At 49.0% G+C, this 26,550-nt stretch overlaps 1 protein-coding gene across 12 annotated transcripts in view; it reads left to right on the top strand.

The window, feature by feature from the left end:
- The window catches only part of PTPRT (protein tyrosine phosphatase receptor type T), a 1,067,282-nt gene that overhangs the window by 738,307 nt on the left and 302,425 nt on the right, over positions 1 to 26,550 (top strand). For all 12 annotated transcript variants that reach the window (XM_047746505.1, XM_047746499.1, XM_047746504.1 and 9 more), the window contains exons 10-11: positions 22,627 to 22,828; positions 24,219 to 24,321. In XM_047746505.1, the coding sequence (XP_047602461.1) occupies positions 22,627 to 22,828; positions 24,219 to 24,321 (305 nt within the window). The remainder of the gene's footprint in view (positions 1 to 22,626; positions 22,829 to 24,218; positions 24,322 to 26,550) is intronic.

Here is a 26,550-nt window from a genome sequence, read left to right as displayed (position 1 = left end):
ATAGATTCTTATTGGCAGTAGTATATTATTATAAAAAAAAAATTGGGGTGCCTGGGGTGGCCCAGAGGATTAAGCCTCTGCCTTGGGCTCAGATCATGATCTCAGGGTCTGGGATCGAGCCCGCATCAGGCTCTCTGCTCAGCAGGGAGCCTGCTTCCCCCCCCCTCCCTCTGCCTGCCTCTCTGCCTACTTCTGATTTCTCTGTCAAATAAATAAATCTTTAAAAAAATCTATATGCTGGTCTATAATTTTGGTTTGGCTTGGTATTGGTTATTTGGTTACGTTCTGTTCTCTGTGTCAGGCTCTGGTATTACTGACTTCTTATGTGAGGCTTCTAGCCATGAGATTATCCCAGAAAGAGATCTCCCATCAAACGCACTGCATGAAAGTGCCCATTTACTCCACTCTAAGAAAGCTCTGTGTTAATCTTTTTAAATTCTCTTACTACTTAGAAAAGCCAACCTAGATATCTAATTTAAATTTACGTGTACTTGGTTTCAAGTGAGATTGAGTCTCTTTCTCCACACTGACAAATTAAGTATCTTTGTGAATTTCCTGTTTGTATTGTTTATCATTTTTCCCCCCTTCGAATGTTCCTCTTTTTATGGACTTGCAAGAACTTTTCTATATTGAGGATATTGATGGTCATATCTGTTTTAAGATTTCCCATTTCATTGTTTTCCATTTTGTTGTTTTCTTTCTAGTAGCCATGGATGGTGGATTTTGACATTTTGAAAACTTGACTTTAAACTCTATCACTGTTTTTAAGGTATACTTTCTTCATGGTACTTGTGTGTTTAAAATGTCAAGGTCAGAGATGGAACAACTAGCCCCTTGATTTCTCTTACTTTACATTTCATTTATTTTACATTGACGGCTTAATTGAGGGAGGTTCTCTTTGGCTCACACCTGATGTTCTCCTTGAACCTTAGAACATAGTGGACCTAGCCTTGGTAAGGTTTCTGAGAAAAATGAGCTAGAGCAGGTTGAGACCCAGGTGCAGGGCTGCTGGAGGGAGCTGCGGGATTTTGGTGGGGCATTACAAAAGTTGAATCCACTGGCCTTGGAGTCACCCCATTCTTATGTAGATGTCAGGGACAGACAAGGCAGGGAGGTACCCAGGGCACTGAGTTGGATTCAGGAGGCCCCTCCTCTTGGGTGTGCAGACTTATAAGAACCTTCAGTGCTGCTCTCTGTGCTGTTACTTGTCCCCCTTCCATACACCCCCGTGCCTCTGAGGGGAGAGCAGTGGCCCAGATTGGGCCACTCTGGAACCTGGATCTCCCTGAGTCCTGCATGACACATGCTGTGAAGTGGTCTCCCTACCATGCTTGGCCCGTAGCTTCTGCCATGAGCACAAAAGGTAGGACGCTGCGGTGTAATGAGCACAGAACCTGCAATCATATGGTGGGCACAGGATCCCTGATCTCTCACTAAGTGGCTGTGGCCCCTCCCCGGCTTTCTTCTCGTCCCACCCTCTGTCACAGGGTGTCACACCTCTTCTGCCGCCACCCAGAGCTGCGCTCAGAGTCAGATTGAGTCTGTACTTTGCAAATGGCAAAGCTCTACACATATGTCCATGATTCTCATTATTGCTGCTGCAAATTAAATATTGGCATCAACCGGTTCATTTAAACGTCGGAGACCGCCTGCCACTGTAGCCAGGACCACATCCAGGCTGTTAGAAGCGTCGACACAGCAGAAAGGTCATTTGGGGATGTGACAATCAAAAAAGGAGTGAGCTCTGTTCCCTCTGAGAGTTCCTGTCAACGGCAGAATCCTGTCAGTTTACAAATGAAAATCTAAATATTTAGAAACCCTAAGCCCCTGCCTGAAAATAAGGATTGAAAATGAATATTTATGAACTGATAGTTCCGTCACTCCATCCTCAAGTGCTTCCTCTGGGCAACACGTACGAGCCTGTTGTCTCCCGCTCTCTGGATGGCAGTCAGAGCCCAGCTGGGCCGCGTCCCACCACGTGTACAACTTAGATGAAGTCGCTCGCCCTGTCTGGTCCTGTCTCTTCAACAGGAATTGTAAGAGGTCTTCCTTAACTCGTAGTGTTACTCAGCAAATAAAATAATACGGTGGATCCTGGGGACCTAGCAAAGCACCAGGTACACAGTAGGTGCTCAGAAACCGTGCGCGGCCTCCATGTGCCCTGCCTTGGCTGGGGTCTCTGTCTTTTTCGGGGGGGGGGGGTAAGATGTGAAATAAGTGTCAGTGTCTGTGTTTCCTTTTTTATTTTTTTAAAGATTTTTTTTTATTTGTTTATTTGACAGAGATCTAGGCAGAGAGGCAGGCAGAGAGAGAGAGGGGAGGAAGCAGGCTCCCTGCCGAGCAGAGCCCGATGCCAGGCTCGATCCCAGAACCCTGGGACCATGACCTGAGCCGAAGACCGAGGCTTAAACCCACTGAGCCCCCAGGCGCCCCGCTTTTTTTTTTTTTTTTAAATTGTAGTAAAATACACGACATAAAATTTACCATCTTACTGTCTTTGAACATACAGTTCAGAGGTTAAATACACTTGTAATGTTCACCACCGTCCATCTCCAGAACTCGTTCATCCTGTAAAACGGAGACTCTGTACCATTAAATGGTAACCACTGACTCGCCCCTGCCGCCATCACTCTACTTTCTGTCTCTGGGACTTGATCTACTCTAGGAACCTCTTAGAAGTGGAGTCCTACTCATCTCCCTGTGTGGGACTGGCTTATTTTATTCAGCGTCATGTCCTCGAAGTTCATCCCCTTTGGAGCCTGGGTCAATTTTCCTTCCTTTCTGAGGCGGGGTGACCTTCCATGGTATGTGTCTGGCACATTTTGTTCATTTGTTCCTCTGTCAGTGGACACTTAAGTTGCTTCCACGTCATTCTCAATGTTTTAATACTCTATTTACATGTCCTCTAAATAGATTAAGAACCCTTTATCAAAACTGAGCAGACCCTGTCTTCTTTTCACCCGAATTCCAGAATTCCTAAGTCCCTTCAATTCAGAATTCCTATTTCCTGGCCCAGCTCTCTTGCTAACCTGTCTGTAATTGTCCTTCCTTCAATTGGGAACATAGCCAAGGTACAAAGGGGCTTTTCATCCTTATTGGTTGGACTCTCTGCTTCTTCCTTACACCCTGGATTCTTAGGGAAGCAAAGGACCTTTGGAGCCTCCTCATGCAGGTCTCTCAGCCATATTCCCTTCCCCAACAGCCTGGAGACAAACTGCATCAAAATCCCAGAAGGAGGAGAGACTTGCTAAAAATGTTGGTAGCCTGGCCACATTCTAGATTAGCTCACTTGGAGCCTCAGCCTTGGGACTGTCATCCATCTGATCCTTCTAAGGTGATCCCAGTCTTGTCCCTGAGTTCACACAGGCAGGGGTAGGAGAGCTCAAACCAACAGCTTACCTGGACACAACTGTCTGTTTCTCCTTCAGTGAAAGAACAGATTCTGGAACATACTACTCAGTGTGATTGAAGCTCCTTACTCTCTTTCCCTTGACCTGGGGCTGGGCTGGAATTTCAGGAACTGGGCTTGATAGTTTTGGGCTAGAGGACAGCCCTTGGTATTGAAACTGAGGCTGATTCATTCATTCCACAAATATTCCCTGAGGGTTTGCTCTGTGCCCTAGCTGCTGGGTGACTGCAGGGAGTGTCCCAGATGTGGTCTCTGTTCTCCTGTCACATAGTCCTGGTCAGAGTGGCAGATATTATTCAGAGAGGCAAATAATAAATGGGAAATTGTGTACATGAGATGGGCAGTGAGGCTCATCTTCCAGGATCACTGTAGGGGGGGATTTGAAGGGGAGCATCAGTTGCCTTTTTTTTCATGTAACTCCGGAAATAGTATCTTGGAGATAGATGTTAAGACCATAGTGGAAAATGGTAGAGACTAGAGTAGGAAAAACCACATGACCATAAGACCAAGCCTTCAGTGCTCAGACCCTGAGTCACAAAGAAACTGTGGCAAGGGGCGGTGTCTTTTTGATATTCTTCTTCCTTCACCCACAGATGATGCAGATCCCCCTCCCCAAACACCCCATCAGCCTATCCCTGTCTCCAGCCCCACCCCCTGCCCTGCTGCATTGCTGCTTTGTGCAACTCTAGGCTCACCATCCACATGGATACAATCTTAGCAGTGCTTCCCAGAGTTGTGCCCAGTGGTCCTGGCCGTTTCAGAGACAGTCATGGCACACTGGGACTTGGGCAGGGAAGGTTTGCCTGAGAGAATGATGGTGGAATGGAGAACCGAAGGAAGAGAAGGTATTAACCAAACAAAGAGGGGATGAAGAGTGTGCTGTGTGGTGGGAACAGCCTAGCCACACACCTCTGTGATCAGGACTGCAGGACCAACACCAGTGTGGGGAAGAGGCTAGCACATCCATACAGGGGGGTGTATGCAGTCATTGAGATGGCACAGACAATGACAGGAAGGGCCAGATCATGCAGGATCTGTGGGCCACAGTGCAGAGTGGTGTTTTTTAATTTTAAAAAATTTTAAAAAAGATTTTATTAATTTATTTGACAGACAGAGATCACAAGCAGGCAGAGAGGCAGGCAGCGGGTGTGGGGAAGTAGGCTCCCCGCTGAGTGGAGAGCCCCATGCGGGGCTCGATTCCAGGACCCTGGGATCATGATCTAGGCTGAAGGCAGAGGCTGAATCCACTGAGCCATCCAGGTGCTCCATCAGATGTTGTTTATCTTAAGAGCAGTGGAGAACTATGGAGGGACTTCTGGTGTTTCGCAGGAATAATGTGAATGCATTTGCTGAGGGCTTACTGTTTCCCAGGGGTTGTTTCTGTGGGCTTTTCCAGTAGTATACCCAAGATTTCCTCATTCCACCTGTGGAACGGGACTTCATTCCTTCCATTTAACAAATGTGGAAATGGAGGTTACCACAAAGCTAAGCAACTTGTCCAAAGAGTCAAAATAGTGGTAGAGCCCATGTTCTTAACCAGTGCAGGCAGCTTCTCCTGGTTCTGAGGAGTGACTAGGGACTGGTATTATTTTAGGAGTATAGCAGGAGAACCCCAGTCTGTCTCCTGAGGGAATGCCCATGCCCTCTGCAGGGACATGGCCAGGTAGGGTGGGGTGGTGTGCCTGTGTGTACCTGTGGCCGAAGGAGAGGACTTGACACCTGGTAGAGGGGCCAGACCCCATCACTGGCCCTTATCTGGAGCTGGTACCGAGGACTGCTGACAAGGCAGAAAAGCCCTTATCAGCCCACACAGCTGCTTCCTGGGCTGTTTCCCCAGGGAGCCCGCATTGTCATGAAAATGAAGGCAATCGACATCAGTTCTGTTGGCTGCATAAACTTTGCAGCCTTGGGGAGCACCAGGTACCCACCTGAATTAATGCGTTAGAGTCTGCCCTTGTGGTGACACCATGGCTCATGGTGAGCAGGTGCAGGACTTGGGATAGGAGGAGGACCATGGACCCAGAGAGGGGACATAGAGGTAGCTGTGGAGCTAGAGGAGGCCATAACTTGTGGTTCTCTGCTGAAGAAAGGGCAGGAATGGATTGAAGATCCAAATGAGGTTTGTATAAGATGAGATCTTCTCATCAGGGAAATATACTTTTTAAGAAGCAGGGTTTCCTCAAATAGCTCTGATTGGCTTTAAACGGACAGTCCTGGGCAGTGGATGAAAAATGATTTGGTGTCATGGACATATAATTGGAAAGTCCACACCCAGTTCTCTCTCTCTTTTCTCTCCCCCATTGTCCCCTGCTTCCTTTGGTCTGTCTGCCCATCTTCCTTTCTTCACACAGACTTTACTCTTGACTTGGTTGTCGATTTCCATGCCACCTGCTTCAAAGAGTGTAAGTCTTCAGCCTGCCGTGGGATAACTCTGCCCCCGCTACCATGGCACCTTTGAGCTCCAACCCACTCTTTTGACGTTAGCACAGTCTCTGTCCTGTGAGCAATTGAAGGCAAGATGGCAGATTGTCTGTGACACCATGGACTCCACTGACTCAGAAATGGCAACTTAGACACACAGATTCAGGATGGAAAGGATAGACAGGGGATACCACTAACCTCTCCAGGGGGACCCGATTTGGAGACAGATAGCCCCACCCCTCCTCCAAGTGTCCAGTTTGTGGGTTGGAATATTCTCCTGGCTCCTGAATTCTCCCTTTGGAGGTAAAATCTGGGCCCCGGGATTGTTTGCCATTGGAGAAAAGAGCCAGACCCAGAGAGGCGGCAACTGATGGAGGACTCCCTCCAAACCTATGGCAGGGTTAGGCAGCCAGGGTGGTGTGGCCACTCCATCACCCCATCCAAGGCTGACAGTGAACCCAGTAACATAGAGGTAAGACAAGAACCAGTCCAGACAGGTCTCCACGGGAGTGGTTTCTATACTTATATTCAGAGCACTTCAAAGAACATTTGAATTGCTATTACTTTAGCAACCATCTTTCATGCAAATTTTGATATTTTTCAATGAAAAAGCTTTCATCTGAATCAATGGAATGGTTCTTTCCACCTCCCACCCGAAACACCCAGTACCTTCCAGTTGCATACCTTGTACGTGCTGAGGAGAGAGGCTCTGGGTTGCCGTCTTCACATTTGAGAGATCTGTGAGCCTTGCATCTTGATGAGAGCCTGGAATTCCAGGAATAGACCTCAGAAAGAGATGGTGAACTTTAACTATTAGCCCAGCAGCATACCTGAAGCTCTACTGGGCCCATAGCACTAATTCCTCCACTTAGAGAGCAAAAGAATTTCAAGGTTTCAGGCTTCATGGGAGGCTATCACTAAAGGCCCCACCTGTCAAAGCTCTGGGATCACCCCTGCACAGAGTGTTGCTTATAATGGCCTTTGACCTTCTCAAATCAGCTGCTCCCTCTGAGTTCCAGCTTGGGAGGGCCAGGAAAAATGAACACAAAATGATTTGTGTTCATTTTTCCTGCCTGAGGCCGACTCCATGCTCTGTGTTTACCCCTGACCCACCCAGAAGTGGCCCTGGAAGGAAACTGGGTGGGCAGCCGACAGGGATACAGGGTCCAAAGGCTGGGCTCTGCAGTACCCTATAGATTCAGGGGGCATGGACGTGGGCCCAGTTACACCAGCCCGCCCTCCATCTACCCAGGGCCCAGAGCCTTGTTGGAGTCCCAGGAGCTCATGGGCCCCTACCTCCCTGGCCTGAGTTGGAACAGCCATTAATCACCTTTTAGGACAAAGAGTTCAGTCCTTCCAGCCAGCCCTAACCCCTAGATCTGTCTCCAGGGCTGCTTCTCAGTCCAATGAAGCTCATGACTTGCAGGGGTCCCTGTTCCAGCCAGACCAGAAGCCTCAATCTTACAGGGACCCCATTCACCCTCTCTCACCCCGTCTCCCATCTGCCCTCCTTTGCTCACTGGCCCCCTGCCACACTGGCCTCCTGACTGTTCATCAAATCTCTTGTGTCCTTTCTCTTTTCTCTCTCTTCTATGGCATCTGTCATCTGCTCACATACTAAGTAACTGTATGTTACATTTTGTATCATTTTCTCCCTCTTCTCACTTACCTGGCAGGTGGAAGGAACCTCCAGGAGGGTAGAGGTTTTTATCAATTTGTTTACTGATATATCTGGAGTGCCTGACATAGTGGCTAATTTATATTAGTTCAATAAATAATTATTGATTCAGATTGAATCAATCTATAGGTTCCCCAGAATAGCCTCAAAGACCCTCTCATGTTGCAAATTGAGGTCTGAAGGACCTGCTAGCTATCCTACTAAGGTCTGCATATCTCCAGGGGTTCTTATCCACGTGGACATGCTTTAGCTCCACAGCAAGTCCTTTTTCTTGATGATGAAACTGAGTCTTGTTGAAGGACCCCCAGCTGCTGAGCGTCATGGCCAAAAGTCAACTCCAGGACCCATGATCACATGCATACCTGTTAACTTAAGTCTTTCAGAATTCAGAGTTTGGCCTTGTGTCTTCTCTGAGTTTTTAAAAAGATTCTAAGCTGATGAGATTCAATATCTTTCCATTCCGACCCCCCTCCCAAGTAAAAGATAGGGGAGGGTTTATACCTAAAAAGAAACACAAGAATCTGAGAAGTACACTTTGCTATGAAGCCAAAAAAAAAGAAAAGAAAAGAAAAAAAAGAAAAGACAAAATCCCAAAGCCAATTTCCTTCCCAGTCTGCAGCTTGGCTGCTTGGCTTCTCCCTACAATGGGTGCCTAATGAGGCATGGCTCTAGAAGACCAGGCAGTCAGTGTTCACTTCCTGGGTTTGACTCTGCCATCCCCAGCTCAGGACACTGAGTCGTAGCCTTTGCAGCAAGCCCACTCACACGCGCCATGTAGAGTAATGGACTTGTAGGAAAAAGCCATGCATGGAAGCCAGCCAGCCTTGTCTGACCCCCAGCACCCATGTTCTCACAGCGTTGCCCACAGGCAGTACCACAGAGTGAGTAGGAGGAACTGAGGTCCTGATCTCCAGAGGCATTCTAAAATGATTCCCCACTGACCCCGACTTTGCTTCTAAGGGCATCTCACTCAGGTGGGACAGATGGAGGAACTGGGTGGAGATGGCTGGGGTTGTTGATGACAAGTTACGGCTCCTTGGGCACCACAGGTACAGGGATGGGTCTCACTGGCCTCTACAAAGGATTGGGATGGGAAAGTAAGAAGGTGCTAGAATCAACCAGGAGCTGAGGCATCAAATCTACATCTTCACAGAGGGTGTGGGCTTTTTAAAAGGGGAGAAGCAGTTTTAGCCCACAGTTAGCAACCTCTCGGTTCTAGGAGACTATGGGAGGAGAAGGTATTAGAACACAGAGCCCGTGTCTCTGTGGAGATAATAAACCTTGGCATCACCCCTCTGCTGGAGGGCACCCAGGGGAGGAAGAAAGCCTGGTCCTCATGTATCAGGAGACCAGGGCTGCCCCTCAGGGGTGCCTCCTGGCCATTTGCATCAACTCAGTGTCCAGCAGGGAAGAGCGGTCATCAAAGCAGCGATCTACAAGGTCTTGGTGTCCTCAGCCAAGCTGTGGCCAGGCTGAGGGACAGCACCCTGGGTCTCTCCCTGTGACAGTGGAGTGAGGACGTGGGCAGATAGCACAAACCCTGGGAACAGCCTGCTGGCCCAGGAGGGGTCCTAACTCCCGGCAGCACCAGCTGTGTGGGAAGGAACAGTGCACTGGAAGCACCAGTCCCACACGGTTATTAGCATCCGTACCACGCTTGGCACTGCTGGAAGCTTTTCCACAGAACTCTGTTGTCTACTCATGAGTCCTCGCTTTACAGATAAGAACCGAAAGGCTGTTCCTGCCTGTTCTAGACCAGACATTCTCAACACAGTGTTATCCCCCACAAGAGGCGAAAATCGGTTTTTTGCAGGAAGGAGTGTGCTCCAACGATCTCCCTCGTCTGTGTGCGTGTACACAGACAGCTGCACAAATGTGTGTAGAGTCTGCACGGCACAGCTGCACGGCATATCTGTACAATTAAAATTCTATTGCCGGAGATTGAGGGGAAAAAGTGACTAAGAAGGCTTTTTAAGAAGTGATGATGACAAAGAAAAAAGAGTTGAGAAACCCTGGTCTAGACCCGTGCTGGCAGTGACTCATTACCTGCGGCTCTGTGTAGGAAATATAAAATTCACACCTGCTTTCCAACACTCGGGAGGAAAAAATGGAGGTGAGCTATCCCGTTCATCATTTTGCAAGGATCATATGCTGAAACAATAAACATTGTGGATATCTCGGGTTATTATTAAAATTAATTTCACCAGTTTCTTTTATTTATTTATATATTTATTTTGTTTAATGTGTCTCCTAGAAAAGATACAATTAAGGATGTGGCTCCCATTCTGTTTCTAGTGGGCAGTGCTGCTGGAGACAACTGTGTGCCCAGAGGAAGCGCCAGGATTTGTACCTGAGTTTTCAAAGACTCCCTCCCAGGCTGTCTTGTTATGCCACAGCTGTCTCCTCAGAGAAGATCCATTTACTGTGTGACCTTAGGCGTGCCCCTTCGCCTCTCTGAGCCTTCCTTTCTCCCGAGTGCTTTGTAAATGAAAAAGTTCCCTCCAGCTGTGAGGTTCCATTCCGCACCCTGCCGAGGGCCTGGGGTCACTGCAGGTAGGAGGGTTGTGGGCTCCCCGTGACCTGGTTCAGCAGAAATGACCCTTCCCTGAATAGCATAGCTACCTGCTGTGTGTCTGCTTGGGCTGGGGTGGGGGTGGGGGTGGGCAGAAAATACCACAGGGACAAGATTAGAGAAAGAGAGAGCATCTAACCGGAGACCAGTAAAAGAAAGTGATAGAATAAATGACCATTTTAACCAAGAAGAGAGGAAAACAAAAGCTTTCATCTCTTGTGAGGAGGAGGCGACAGAACAAAAAAAAAAAAAAATGCTTTCACAAATCCTTCCCCTACTCATAAAACATTTTACATATGTGCTCTGCTGGATTGAATTGACGTTCAGATCTCTCATACGCCCACCCTTTTATTCCTTTCCTAATACCTAATTTGGGGGGGACTAAAATCGATTCTATTTTAGTTTCATGAGGAAAATGCTGAATGAGAGAAAATGCAGTGGAGTGAAGCTTGAGCCTCAGCCCCCTGCTGCCCCAGAATATGTTATTATGTGATTAGTAAAGTTCTCCTCAGGAAAGGCCTTCTGGAATCTACCCCCTGCCTCAGCCTTCTGAGGAGAAGGCGGGAAGCTCCCAGATCAGAAGGAGAGACCCCTGGGGTGCTCAGGAAGGGCAGTCTGGGGCAGGCCCCCATCTTCCCCATTGTCCAAATTCACTTCCACCCCAGTCCTCCTCGACCTTGACTTCCATATCCCCCAACTCTCTAACCTGGAGCTTTCCCTGCACCTCAAATGCCAGGCATGTTCTCTCATGCCAGCTAATCTTTCAGGCAGACAGTTTCCACAGCAGTTCCAGTGTCCTAAGCTCCTGGGAACAAGACTGATCCCTCTTCAGGAGGACAGCAGAGCCCTGAGGTTAAGGAGGGTAGAGCCTAGATTCCCACTGCCTGGGGAAGCAAGCCTGCTCTGACTCTCACTAGCTTTGAGAAGCCTAGAAAGCCTACTTAGTCTCCTTAAGCTTCAGTTTCCTTGTCTGTAAAATGGGAATAATAATAGCACTATTCTCCTACACGCGTGATGATTAAATGAGTAACGTGTGGAACAGTGCTTGGCATGGCTCCTGGAAAACGTTGAGTGGCAATAAATATTAACTTATCTCGTTGTTGTTATTAATGTTGTAATAAGTTTCTACAAGGAGGTGGGAAGTGGAGGGTTGAGCCTTTGGCTTCTGACCTGCAGTTCCATGATTCCAGATGAGCCCATCAATGTGATTTAGACATTTTGGGCAAAAATACCACACAGGGGATATGCCTTCCTCAGAGCATCTTACCAGGAGGCTCCTGACGTCCATATGTCTCATCAGTGGAGTTCCTAACTTTGATCCTTGGTCAGGAAGGTAGCAGGCACTTAACTGAGCATCTACTGTGTTTCCTTTCTGGGATACAGAAGTGAATAAAACATTACCCATGCTCCCAAGAAACTGTCAAGTCTGATGGACAAATGTGTCCTTGTTACTATTGCTATAGAAGGAACCATGCTAGAACCTGGTGGCAGAGAGCTACCACTTTACTGCGCTCCCAGATTCTGGGCTCAGGAATTCGGAAGGGCATGGCAGAGGATGGTGTGTGGTCCGCCCTACATTGTCTAGTGACTCAACCAGGAAGACTCAAATGACTAGGAGTGACCGGGCAGGGAAGTAGAACCATCTGGAGGCTTGCTCACTTACCAGACTGGTGCCCAGATAGCTAAGGCTCCCAGCCTGGATTCAGTGCGGGCTTTCATCCAGAGCATGTCTACATGGCCTCTTCATGGGCTCCAAGCTTCCTCCCAGAATGGCAACATCTGGTGCAGCAACTTCCCATGTTGTAGACTCGAGTGTCCCCCTGTGGACAGGTCAGAAGCTGCATTACCCTTGTGACCCAGTCTCAGAAGTCACACTGCATCGTTTCCTCCATGTTCTATTCATCAAAACCATCACGAGTCCTTCTAGACTCATGGAGGGGGACAAAAGCTCCACCTTCTGAGGGCATGAGTGTCAAAGGATCATGACCATTTGTAAAAACCACCAAAAAATGGAAAAGCACTGAAGGGTCTTTCTATTTACACAGGTTTGGAAACAGCCTAAAAGGACAAGAGCTTCACCAACGTGGGGCCTCATTAATTATTAAATACACAATTTAATTTAGTGTCTGCAGCGTACCAGACAGGTGTGGACCAGCTGCCAGGGATGCTTGCCAAGTCCCTCCGTGGGGTGGCAGGCCCAGATGCACCCCACGGCAAAGCCTTGTGGTCTGACCACTGCAGGTAGCCGCCACCGCCATGCCCCACCTCTGACACCTGGCCACCCATGGACATGTGCAGAGGGTCAAGGATGAGGTGTAGGGCAGGGTGGAAAATGCTGGACTTTGGCATCAGAATGACTTCAGTGTAAACCAGGCTGTACCACATTCTGAGTTTGTTACCTTTTCATCCGTAATCCTCATTTATTCAATAAACCTCATTGACTCCTGCTCTGCGCCAAGCTGGGTGCTGGCAAATTACAGCAGTAAACAAATAGAGTCCAGGCCTCGCCCTCGGCGAAGGATTGCCCCAGGCTGTCTCTGCCAGAAAGCCCATGGGCCACGCTGCAAGGTTCCAGGGAGCAGGGTGAAGGGATCATCCGACCGCTCTCATGTCTCCATGCCCAAAGCCAACTGGAGAGGAATCCGTCACGCAGTTTAGCAACTTAACCAGGTTAACTCAGCAGAAACCAAAATCAGCTGAGTGTGAAGTTGGAAGGCAAGCCGCTTACATCTAGAAGCCCAGGAAATATTGCAACGCAGACTAAAAGCAATTGGGAATATCCCTAGACAGACTCATTAAGCAAGAAGGTTTCTGTGAAAATAACAAAATCAGAGCACCCAGGCACCCCAGCATGAGACTAAAAGCTGAAAGGAGGATCAAGCTTCATATTATTAAGCTGCGTTGTAACAATTTAGGAAGAAAGAATCTAGAGCCATCCGAGTTGGTGGTGGCTGTGTTATGGGGCTCCGACTGGCTGCGTCTTTGAAATTCAGAGCAGTTTGACAGAGTGAAAGTATCAGAATATCCCTCCCATGGTGGGGAAGCTGGAAGAGGGGAGAGGAGGACACTGAGAGTAGCCCAAGGGTGAGGATTGGAGGGGCTGTGCTGCTTTGGGGGTGTGGTGGTGGGGAGGGACAGTATTGACAGGAGCACACTCACCTGAGGTCTGTCCCGGAACTGAAGGCCAAGACGGTGATTTAGGGAAGGGAGGGAGGTGCACGAGGTAAGTTCTCAGTGAATGTTAGCTCTTGCTGTTACCGCCTACAGGCTGGCTTTGCAGCTTGGGTTGCTGGGTGGCAAATATTGGTGACCTGGGCCAGCTGGATTCCGAACTGGATTCCTCCTTGTGTTTGATCCCGGAGCCACCAGGAAACCAGCCAAAGTCAGCAAACAGGATATTGATTGGAAATCAGTAAAAGCCATGTTGGGCAAACCAGCCAGCTTCCTTTCTGCAGCACATCTTCGATCTGTGCCAACGGAGGGAGTACAGGCAAGACTGGGACAAGCTTCCTGCGGGGTGGCGGCAGCGGACCTGACGAGCCCACCCACCCGGCCGCTGCAGCCCTTGGTCCCTGTGCTGGCAGCTCTGGAGAAGGATTGCGGCCCAGGCAAGGCACTGGCAGGGCAAAACAAACCCCCAGGCTGGGCCTCTGACCCTGGGAACCAGAGGAGCCTGGCAGGCCTTGGCCAAGAATAGTGGAGCACTATGGCGGATGAGGTTATAAGATACATCCTTGGCACTCAGCTCCGTAAGTTGTGGTTCTGGGTTTCGGGGTAGGTTCTCCCAAGGCTCAGATCCATGGTCTTCCTTCCCCTCCTCTTCCCCGTCCTGAATGTCAGCAGCCTCAGGAGGCCCAGGCTAGCGGACTCCCACAGATCTTTCCATCAGTGTCTAGCCTGTGAAATCTTATCTGCCTGCAGGCCTGATGCCAAGGTTTGGCTCCTTCTTATTTCCACCGGTCTGAGGATCTGATCCCTTACCAGCCAGGACTCACCAGCTCTCTAATTCACTCCCTTCTCCATCCCCTCAGCTTCCAGTCTAAACCAGGCCGTCTATGTCCCCTGTAATCTGGGTAAGAGCCAGCCCCTCCCAAAGGGCCCTGTTCCTCTAGTCGGTTTAGCCCTTCTTCGCCTTGTCAGGAAATGTTCCTCTTCAGACTCAGCATGCATGAGAATCACCTGGGGAACTTGTGCGAACAGATTCCTGGTCCCCAACCAGACCTTTTGATCAGTAGGTCTGGGATGGCCCATGAACCTGCATCTCTGACAAGCTCCCAGGTGATGCTGATGCTATCTTGGCTCTGGACCACAATTTCAGCAGCACTATTCTCAAATTAGGGTATGACCTTATCTTTCTTTTGATAGCTTGCCCTCTAACGGCTCTGTTACCCTCAAGATAAAATCTAAACATCCAAGTATTCACACAAAACCTTCCATGACCAACCTCAAAGCAGGGCTGTCACGTTCTGTTGTATAGTTTGTGCACTGCCCAAAGACACACCACTAAGAGGATGAAATCCACAAAGCACTGAACTGTATTTGTCAGGAGGACTATGACTGGGCATGCAGAAGGGTCTCTCTTCTTCTTGTCACAGAGGCACCCTCAGCTCACTGATGAACCAGGGGCTGGGATGGAGGGCGCCCGCATCTGCCTGGAGAGCTGCCTTTTCCTAGTTTCCACAAAAATGCTACATAGGCCAGCAGTCATCCTACCCAGGAACATCTCTGCAGCCTCCACTACCCGCCTCCCCCCATCTGCCAGCCCTCTCACCTCGTTCACCTGGTTAACACCTTCACGCTCTGGGGGAAAGATTGCCTGACCCCAGAAACCTTCTCTGTTATATGCTCCTGAGGACCAGCCTCCCTTCCTTCAGAGCAGTAATCCTTCTGTGCCTTTGCCACTCATTCCTGTGGCCGTGCCTGTCTCCCTGACCCGACTGGATGTTTCTGGAGGTTCCCCGGGGCTTAGCACAGGGCCGAGGCAAGAGCTCCGTGGATATTGTTGTTTTTATTCTGCAGCCACAAAGACCTCCCAGGTGCCAAACCCGACACGCCACTTTTTGTTGTTGTTTTGTAAACATTTTATTTTGAAATAATTCTAGATTTACAGAGAAGTTGCAAAAATAGTACAGAGTTCTGTACCCTTCGTACAACTTCCCCAGATACTAACCTCTCACACAGCCGAGGTGTATTTATCCCAACTGAGAATTCATGCCGGTGCCTTACAGTTGATGAGACCTCAGACTTTGTTCTCAGATTGCCTGAGTTTTTCCACACATGTCCTTTTTCTCCCCTCTAGGTTCCCATGTAGCATTTAGATGTCACATCTCCTTCTCCCCTCTGTGACAGTGTCTCAGTCTTTCTTTGTCTTTATGACCTTGTCGTTTTTTTAAGATTGCTGACCAGCATTGAGTCTGGGTTGGTCTGATGGTTTTTTTTTTTTTTAAGATTTTATTTTTTTGTTTGAGAGAGAGAGGGACAGCAAGAGAGAGTAGGAGTGGGGCAGGGAGGAGCAGAGAAAGAGGGAGAATTCATTCAAATTCCCCGTTGAGCAGGGAGCCTGTTGTAGTGCTCCTGGGCTCATGACCTGAGCCAAAGGCAGACGCTTAGCCAACTGAGCCACCCAGGTGCCCTGATGTTTGCTTGTTTGTTTGTTTATTTGTTTGTTTAATTGGTGGGCTGAAGTTCTAGGGAAAAAGACCACAGAGGGCAAATACCCTTCTCACCACATCATATGAGGGGCTCTTGAGCTCAATATGGCTGATCATGGCCAGTGTTGACCTTGATCATTTGGTTAAGGTGGCATCAGCCAGGTCTCTCCACTCGAAGCTACTATAATGCCCCTTTCATACTAGGTCTGCGTAAAGTGAGTCACTAGGTCCAGCCCACACTCAGGGAGAGAGGGATCAGGCTCCCCCTCCCCGGGGGGAGGGGATCCAAAGAATCTGTGTTCTGCTAATGAAGCCACAACAGTAGCTCGTAACTCTGGGGGGAGACAAGGCTGTGCAGACACACCAATTCCTCCTCATTGGGGACCACCGAACCCAGCATTCGCCCACAGTCGTACCTGTAGCCTTTACCACTGTAGTGCTCCTGTGGTGAGTCCCCTCGTCTCCAGCATGCCCTTTGAGGACACCTTTCCTTGGCATAGGCCACAGTTTGCAATTCTTCTGTTTAACCCCCCTTCATGTAAAGGGTCCAGCTCTACTGCTGTCAATCCTGCCTGCCCCATAGCATCTCCTAGAGAAATTTAAAACTGTTGATGCCAAGGTCCTTTGTGTCTGGAGCATTTGATTCAGTTAGTTCGGGTAGGGTGCAGGCATATACTTTTTAAAAGGTCTTCAAGGGCATTCTGTGCTCTGGAGTCTGGGCCCAGCCCCACAGTCTGGCAGCTTCCCCGGGAGGCTGTCTGCACTCTCTCCAGCAGAACTGGTCACTCCCAAATTTGTGTTCCACAAGGACTTGGTTCCTTGCTATTTCCATCAGTGTCTCTGTTTGTCCCCAAAGTCAGGAGCTGGGTTAGAAACACCAGGAGCAGCTGGACGCGTGTCAGTCATAATCATTTTCCTGCTGTCGTTATAGCCCTCCGCTCTCTAGGAAAAACAAGGGCCCCGTGGCCGAGAAGTCACTGCCATGTGCATTTCACCCATCTGTTCAAGAAGGAACGTGCTCACATTTGATTTTTTAATTTTCAGGAAACCAAAAAGACAACACTAACACTTCTGACAAGAGGCAGTGACCTTGAATAGGTCTTTCCTTATGTTTACCTTGGAGGTCACCAAGATGGCAGAGACCATGTCTGTAAACAGTTTTACAGTGGGTCCAGAGAAGGGAGAAAATACATCAACCATTTGTTTTGGGTTTAAAGAAAAAAAAAATTAAATTTTTTTTTTTTTTTTAATGAACTGACCATGTTGGTAACCTTGTTAGAACTCCTAGAGGTTGAGACCTTCACAGGATGGGCTGGAAACCATGTGCAGAAAGGCAGGAATAAGTGGGAGGCCTAACGTAAGAAGCTGACTTGCCCCTCCCCCAAGGGGATTAGGGCAAGGAGAGCAGGGTGTAGTGAGAGGGGAGGGTGCTGAGCTATGAAGGAAGCTTCTGGAGCATCACGCTATAGGCAGGCAGGACTCCACACACTTTATTCTATCATTCCTGCCTGCTGATGCAGTTATGCGTTTCCTCCACTTGGGGTCATCTAGTCGTGAGTGAGGTCTTTCAACAGTGCTCCGGTCCTTCCAGGACATCTCCCTGTATTCTAAGTGACTTGTCCAAGTTCTTGGCGCATCATGGCGTGCACATTCATGCACCGGCTGAGATGAGACCATGAGGAAGTAGAGGCAGCGGAGAACACTTGGTGAAGTGAGTCCCATCTATCCTTCCAACAACACTGCCCCCTGGCACGCAAACCTTCTCTTGGCCTCCGTGTCCTCAGCTAAGGAATGGCAATGACCGTAAAGAACCCATACCATTTTAGGGGAGGATGAAATGAGGTGGTTTTTATGTGAGGCCCCCTCACAGTGCCTGGCACATAGTGAGTGCCCCCTATTTGCATTTCTGAAGATTGCATCTTCAGACCGACCCCCTGCTTCTGCATTGCGCCCAGTTCCCTCACCCCTACATCTTCCCTCCCCTTCCATGCAGCATCTCGTTCTCAGGAGCAGAATCTCATCAGCTGTTCTGCCTGCCTTTACCCAGTACCCAGCCCAGTGCTTGGACCACAGCACAGCTTAGAGCGTGTTTAAGAAACAGACAGGTCCTTCCTGGAGGGGCCCTCCGAGGGAAATCATCTCCTTCTGTTCTCCCTGCCTGTCTTGCCCCATCCTTTGCAGCCCAGGCTAGAAAGGTTGCTTGTTCTTCACAAGGTGACCCACGGTCCATGGTGGCCAGACCCTTGCTACAAAGGCAGAAGGGTCACTCTGCCACGTCAAACAGAAACCAAAATTTAAATGGTTATTTAACCCTTGAAGAACCCTAAGCTCAGAGAAGTGAAGCTAGTTGCTCACACCACACAGCTGTTTGGATCATTCATTCAGACATGCGAGGGGAAGCCACATGGAACAAAACCCAGGTAAGATCCTTGCCCTTGCGGAGCTTAAAGTCTACTACGAGAGTCAGCAGATTTTCTCCATGAAGCAGCAGAGAGTAATGTTTTACATGGTATGAGCCATACTCTCTCTGCCATGACTTAACCCCCCACCCCCGTAGCATGGAAGCAGCCACAGTGATCCGTGGCTAAATGGCGTGGCTGTGCTCCCAGAGACCTCTGTGTATCAGCACGCATGGTGACACACACTTGGCTTCCGGGCTTTACTTTTTCAACCCTTGGGCTAGTGGAAAAGGGACTCATGAAAGAAACAGTTGCATGGCTTGTTGTAAAGTCAGTGGTTCAAAGGAAAGAGATGTTCTTCTGGGAACATAAAAAAGGAGGCCGGGAGAGTTGGAGAAGGCACTCATGAAAAGTGTCATTTGCAGGGGGAGGGTGCCATATTTTTGTGTGTGTGTATAAATATATACACACAAATACATATATACATATATAAAATATATCTATATATTTAATTTCAGTATAGTTAACATACAATGTTACATGTTGCAGGTGTACAAGACAGTGATTCAACATTTCTGTACATCAGTCACTGTTCATTGTGATAACTGTCCTCTTAATCCCCTTCACCTCTTTCACCCATCCTCCCACCACCTCCCTTCTGGTGTCCGTTAATTGGTTGAAGTGTCATTTTAAGGGAGGTCTAGGGATGAGCAGTCATTAATTAGGTAAAAAGAAGGCATGGGAAGGATATAAGTGTTCTCAGCAGACAGAATAGTTGGTACAAAGGCCCTGTGGCCAATGGAACCATAGCTCTTTTTAGACACTGGAATAGAGCTTTGGAACATAAGAGGGAGGGCACGGGAGGCCAGCTCATGCAGAGAGCTGTTGAAAACCACAGGGTAAGAATGTGCTTTAAAGGGGGCACCTGGGTGGCTCAATGGGTTAAAGCCTCTGCTTTCGGCTCAGGTCATGATCTCAGGGTCCTGGGATTGAGCCCTGCATCAGGCTCTCTGCTCAGCAGGGAGCCTGCTTCCTCCTCTCTCTCTCTGCCTGCCTCTCTGCCTACTTGTGATCTCTCTCTCTGTCAAATAAATAAAATCTTAAAAAAAAAAAAAAGAATGTGCTCTAGATCCCAGGAGCAATGGGAAACCACTGCTTTTTGATTCTAAGGGGTAACATGACTGGATTCTCCTTATAAAGTCCTCACTCTGGCTTCTGGCTGGGAATCTCCCTGACAGTGATCAAAAGAGACCCGGCTTGACAGGCAGCTTGGCACCCTTTCCCCCACTAACTCTTTACTTTATGTTTCCTATTCTAACAAATCCTACCCTTCCTCTAGTTCCAAAGATTCACATTGCATTATGCATTTTATGGCCACAGCTCCATCCCATTCCAATTTTCTCACCTCCTGGCTTTCCCTCCCCAGCCCGGTCCCCCACTAACTTCGTAAAACTCGCAAGTTAAATTTTTCAAAGACTGTTTCTGACAAAGTAGTGGGAATTAGATTTGGTGAAGCCCTTCATAAAAAATTGAAGACACGCTATATTAACATACATTGATTTATTCATAGTGTTTCATTACAAGTAAGTGAGGATCCTGTAATACCAGGAAAGGTTAGGAGAGCAGGGGAGCACGGTATATTATATTGACAGCTCGGTGGAAATTGAGTCGCTTTTGGATTGAATTTGGAGCGCAGGAAAGGAATTGGCTAGTAAATAAGGCATGAGTTTTACCTCCCGGTGTCTGTATATCAGTGTGGTTGCCACCAGCCCAGGCAGGGGGACAGGGGCAGAATTTCAAAAGGCTGCAGGAGCACCTGGTACACCGGGATTGGCTGCCCCCCGCAGAGTTCTCTGGATATCTCTGTTCTTGTGCCCCGGGAAACTGGCATCCAGCGGCGCCCTGGGGGTTCAGCTCCCCCATTTGCTCACCACCCCACGGTCACACTGGGCTCTCCTCAGTCCTCCCGAGCCTCTTCCCACCCCAGGCCTTCGCCTAGGCAGTTTCCTCTGCGGGGAACCTGGAATGCTCTTACCTCTGACTGTTATCCTCAGATGTCAGCTCACTTCTCCCCTGAGAAATCTCCATGAGCACACTGTCTTAGTTTGGTGACCCTGAGACACAGACTGGAATACAAGTAGATGATGGAGAAGTGGGAGTGGGGAAGGAAAGGAAGGTAGCCAGTGGTGGACCTGTTCCCCAGCCGGCTACCTTTGGAGGCAGTTGGAGCAGACTCCCTCCAGGAAGTCCCCTAGGATGCTGCTGGGGTGTCACATGGGAGGAGCCCAGAGAGTTGTGCATCACCTGCCTTCAGTCTGGTTGCCGGGATGCTGATTACCTAGAGCTTCCTGCGAATGCTCCCTGCCCTCAGAACGGCCCTCACAGACAGAGAGAGGCTGATGTTTGCTGTGCCTCCCTCCGAGAAGCCTGGAGGAGGCAGAGGTGACCAGAGGGAAAGCTGGGGACAGGTTCGCCAGGGACCTGCAACACAGGGACCCCTGGCTGGAAGCTCTGCTTGCAAACAACCCAAAACCTTCAGCTCTCTGGATTCCTCCTCCACAATTTGCTCTGCCCCAAGCAGGTGGCCTCGCTCTTCAGCAAGTGACATCAGTCCCTGCCCTGCTACTGCTGGACAGAGGACAGAGAAGTTACCTCTGTCTCCAAAATGTCTGGTGCCCTTGCCAGAAATAGCAGACTGCTGATTTTGGATGGAAAGTTGGTACGTTCCTGTTTCCGTCTGCGTCTGCTCTTCCCATCAAGGCTGAGTTCTTGACAGAAGACAGAGTGATGTAAGGTGACCGTGCCATTGCCTTACCTCGCTCAGGAGTGGAAGACACCTGGGCACAGGGTCCAGCCTGCACTGATATGGGCTGTACCCAGCAGAGCACAATGCAGGTCCCAGAACACAGGCCTGCGCGGGCAACGTTTGGGAAGGAGCAAATAAGGGGACGAGTAGATGGATGAATGCCTTCTTTACGCAACGACGTGTTGTCTCCCAGCCGGGCAGCTCCTTCTAGAATAAGGAGCATAGCATTCAGATGCGGCAGGCCTGGGTTTACTCACATGTCGGCGGCAGAACACCACATAACCATGAGAACGCGTGATCTCTAGTGACGCATGACAGCCTGCATGGGTCTCACCGACATAATGTGGAGTGAAAGATGCCAGACATGCAAGAGTGCGCCCTGTACGGTTCCATTTATATAAAGTGCAAGACAGGGGAAAACTAGTGTATGCTGTTAGAAGTCCAGATAGAGGTCATCCTACTGGGGGAGGGGAGCGGCTTCAGAGGGGGGCACGCGGGCTCTGTCTTGGCTCCAATGGTGGTCTGTCTCTTGACTGGGTGCTGGGTTATCGGCCTGACTGTAGAGTGTTCTGTATGCACGTTATACTCTAATAAAACATTTTTAATGGAACAAACTAGATGAAACGAACACACAGTCCTGTGTTTGTCACTTTAACAGCTGTCTGATTTAGGAATGTGGCCCTCAAAATGTGATCTGTGGGGGCGGGTGCTGGGATGCCCCCGTCTGGTTCCTTTCACAGCAGGGTAGGTACAGAAATGGAGAGCGAGCGCTTAGAAACTCTCATAGGACCTTGACATTGCGGCAACACCCAAGGGTGGGGCGAGAGGGCCCGGCTCCTTGCAGAGTGCAGACCGGTCTGGCCTCTGACCAGACTCACATACGTGGTGAGTTCGCCCGGGCGGTGTGGTCTGCAGATTAGGATGGCTCAGCAGGGGACTGAGAAACACAGAACTGGGCCATCACCGGAGAGAGTTTGGAAAGTGCTGATTTCATGCAGGTTACTTCTAGTCCAGCCTCAGTGTCTCCAATATTAAAATGAGAATGAGTATCTTGAGGCCCCAAGGTTTGGTGAAAAGCAACAAGATAACACATAAGAAAGCCCCAGAGGGCGCCGTGGGGACTAAGGGACATGGGAACTGACTTTCTAATGAGCCTTCCAAACCATCCTTATGGGACGCCACATGGAAACGCCGCTCTTGGGGCTGCCCGATAGGTCAGCCACTGGCCCTGCGTGGCCACTGAGCTTCGGAAATGGGGCTCGTCCAAATGGGCAGGCTGCATACTAGATTCCCAAGACCTCATATTGAACAACGGAATATAAGAGACCGTGTTATATTTTTAGGCTAATGCCTGTTGAAATGATTAACCTTGGCAGATACCAGGTTCAACAAAATATATTATTAAAATCAATGTTACTTCTTTATTTTCTCCTCTTTTCATGTGACCACGAGAAGACTGAAAGGCAGGTGTGTGGCTCACAGTCTGTTTCTGCTGGGCCGCCGCACTCCCGTGTATCAACAGTGGAGTGTTCAAGGCTGGGTTAATGTGTAAGGTGGACAGTCACAGCAGAACTTGCTGTCAAGTCCACGTGCCTCTTTCGCCTTTCCTCTCCCGATGTTCCCCTGGATGAGCTCCATCTAGCTTTCCGAGTGACGTATTTATTTGTTTGCTTCCTGGCTTGTCCTACAGATCAACTACAAGGCCGTTGGCTCCTTGGACCCAAGTGCCGACCTCTCCAGCCAGCGGGGGAAGGTCTTCAAGCTCCGGAATGAAACCCACCACCTCTTCGTGGGGCTGTACCCCGGCACCACCTACTCCTTCACCATCAAGGCCAGCACAGCCAAGGGCTTCGGGCCCCCTGTCACCACTAGGATTGCCACCAAAATTTCAGGTATCTCTTAATAGAAAGGAGAAAGGGAAGAAACGTGTTCTGGGTCCCCCCCACCATTCCTAATTTTCCTAGGAGCATAAAAGGGCAGAGCCAGCTGTCACCTCGTGGTATGGAGCAATAAGGACGATGCAGTCCCTAATGTGTTAGCATTGTAGTCTTGTGAAGTAAACCGAAATCGCGAACTTCCTAAAGTGTAAAAAACATACTAATTAGACTAGACCAGCAGGAACCCTAAATGATTTCACCAAATAATTTACTACACAATTGCATTAAATAGTACATTTTTTTCTCGTACAAATTTGTATTGTTTTGTAAAAATGTGATTTCAGCAATGTTCTTTTTGTCAGTACAGGGCACAGCACAAATTCTCATGAAATGTGTGAGGATGAATGAAGGAAGGAGGGAAGGAATGACTAGTGTAAAGCCACGGAGGTCTGAGATGTCCCCTGCTGTCCCTGAGATGGCCCCCCTCCACCACCAGGCAGCATCAGTAGAGAATTATCTCCGTTCCCATTTTATAATTTACATTTTTTTGAGAATACCTGTGCAATTCTGGCCTGAATACATACAAACTTTGCACAGATACCCACAGTGGTTTTTGCAGCTTAATGTTTTCACTTATCTTTATACCATGAGCGTTTTCATGTTGGTACATTGCTTTCGTGATAATGTTCTGTCAAGTGGATGGACGTAATTTAATTAAACATTCCCCGGTGGTTGGATGTATGCGGTGCTTCCGTGTTTTTATACCATAACGCTTCAATAAACATGTTACAGAATAAAGTTTAATTCCTTGGTTTGGATTATAACTTCAGGACTAAATTCCAGAAATAGAAAGACTGAATTAAAAGGGATGTGGGTTTTAATAGCTCTTAATACAAACGGCTAGATTACCTTCCCAGGGGATTAGATTTTCGTACTCCTCTATCAGCTGCGGCTGAGAGAAGGGAGGGTCTCATAAAAAAGAGAGAGAGAGAGAGAGAGAGAGGGAGCAAAAGGATAAGAGGAACTAGTTCATCACTGCTGTAATTTGCATTTCAAATATATTGAACAAGGTCGACTCTGACTTCATTTCTTTGTTAAGTACTTGGACTTCCTGCTTTTATCTGTTTATTTGGTGGGGGACTTGATTCCTGAGGGCTGCTGGCCACCTCCCAGACATCCTTCCCCAGACTCTTGTGCACCTGGAAGGGACCTCCAGGCAGGTTGGAAAGAGAGCAGGCTCTGCTGAAAGCCTGGGATGCACTGTGACTCTCACCCAACCCCAACCGGTTCCCCCATGTCCCCTTACTGGTCATCCTGGGTATCTTTAGGGATGGCAGCAAAGGGAGGTGGTGAGCTGGGTTTGAGACCTGCGCTGAGTGCCCTCCTCTCTCTGCTCTCTGCCCAGCTCCGTCGATGCCTGAATATGACACCGACACCCCACTGAATGAAACGGACACGACCATCACGGTGATGCTGAAGCCCGCTCAGTCACGGGGAGCCCCTGTCAGGTGAGCAGCCTTTGTCACTTGGGCTATGCCAACCACTACACTTGGCCCCAGGGTACAGCTTTCAGATTGGCTCAGTTTGGGGGCATGTGGGGGGTTCAGTCAGTTAAGCATCTGACTTCTGATCTCAGCTCAGGTCTTGATCTCAAGAGTCATGAGTTCAAGCCATGTTGGGCTCCATGCTGGGCGGGGAACCTACTAAAAAAAAAAAAATTGGCTCCTCCCAGTTCAACAAGCACACTTGGAGCATCTCATATGTGGGGAATGAGTGCGGCACAAGGGATCAAAAAGATTTGTTTATTCATTCCTTCAGCAAACATTTACTGGGCACTCACTCAGGGCCAGGCACTATTTAACTGCTTGGGAGACAGTACCAAACTAGCTGGGAAGAAGTCATTTTCTGAAGAAAGTCACACTTGAGTTGGGAAGCAAGAAACATGAGCACATAATCACAATAAATACAGTGCATGTTGATGGAGATATACATAGGTCGTTATGAGAGCTCAGGGAAGACAAGACATTCCCAGCTGACAGTCTGCAGTGACACTGAGCTCTATCTTTTGCAAAGTAGTAAAAGGGTCCAGCATGAGCAAGGCCGGGAGGAGAGAAGCCACCTGAAATCGTGAGGAGCAATTGGGACTAGTTAATCCAAGGCTCTAGATTTTCCTTTAGCATAAAGATCAAGGCAGGAACGGTCGGGTGAGAATAAGGGCCAATTCTGAGAAGCTCCAACTTCTTTGAGGGGTCTTGGGGAGCCACGGGCTAGCCCCCTGCAGTGTCACATTTATGATACTGGAGACAGGGAAACCAGCCAGGATGGATTCTTTTTTTTTTTTTTTAATATTTTATTTATTTATTTGACACAGAGAGAGAGAGAGATCACAAGTAGGCAGAGCAGCAGGCAGAGAGAGGGGGGGAAGCAGGCTCCCTGTGGAGCAGAGAGCCCGATGCGGGGCTCGATCCCAGGACCCCGAGACCATGACCCGAGCCAAAGGCAGTGGCTTAACCCACTGAGCCACCCAGGCGCCCCGCCAGGATGGATTCTATTGAGATGATCTAGTTCTTGGTTTTCCAACCTGGATCCAGCTTGACCCAGAAAGCGTAGGTGGCCGAGGAAACAGAATCAACAGCCAGCAATTGGAAGCTGCTGTGTATTCTAAAGTTTCCGAACAGGGTCTGACTCTAAGTCAGGCCTTGCAACAGGTGTGTGTAGTGCTCGTGGCATGCCTGACCATGGAAGCTTTGCCTTGTGTTCTCTGCGTGGGTTGTTCCGGGACCGTCCTATCTGTGATCAGCCCGAGTAGGTGGTGGCTGTTCCCTCAGATGAATCATTGCCTGACTCACGGCTTTTCTTCCCATTACTCTCAGGCAATGTGGTCCTTTGCTTCTCTCTGTACACGGATTGCACTGTCTATGTATGTTCCGTAAGTGATTGTCCCCATTTACACGTGAAGATACCAAGGCTCGGAAATGCTCAAGAGCCCATGGGAGTGGGTAGGAAATCTGAACTCGAATGCAGGTCCTCCGGGTGCCAAATCATGTGTTCCCCTTGGGCCACCAGTGCCTCTCTCCCCCTTTCCCAGCTCTTAGCCTACCATACGGCAGCACTGGTCACTATTTCAAAATCTAAGAGAGCCTCTCAGGTGATAAGAGTAGACTCTGGGAAAAAGGAATAGCTTGCCCAACACTGCACAGCAAGTTAGCAGCTGACCCAGGCACACAGGCCAGATCTGACCGAAAGCCTAAGGCCTTCATGTTGGAAACCCCGGTTTCCCCTTGCATCACGGTGAGCCAGGCGACCTCCTCAGCTAGCATCCCACCGTGCGGCTCCCGGCAGGTGCGGATTCTCTCTAGCTTGCTGCTGACTGCTAGCAGCCATGTGGGGTGACGGAGAGGATGTGACCTTGGTGACAGCCGACCTGGATTCAGATCCTGCTCCAACAGTGCTGGGTGACTTTGGGAAAGATACTTAATCTCCCTGACCCTCCGGTTTTCCTTACCAGGAAAGCATAGAGGGTAGCTGTTTCGTAGAGGCCAGATAAAATATGGAAATGCCAAAAGTCAGCAAGACCTTCAAGGGTTCCTTCCTTCGTTGGCTTTGCTTCTTCTTTGTGGCACTCAGGAGGTTCTCTTCAGAATAGTTTTTTGAAAATCTACCATCACTATGGAGTCACAGAGTTGCCTGCTTCCTCATGGTCACAGGGTCAGTAAGTGATAAGATGGGGCTTCTAT

Source organism: Lutra lutra, chromosome 9, assembly GCF_902655055.1.
Source record: "Lutra lutra chromosome 9, mLutLut1.2, whole genome shotgun sequence".
NCBI classification, from domain to species: domain Eukaryota; kingdom Metazoa; phylum Chordata; class Mammalia; order Carnivora; family Mustelidae; genus Lutra; species Lutra lutra.
This window is presented reverse-complemented; position numbering and strand designations above follow the sequence as displayed.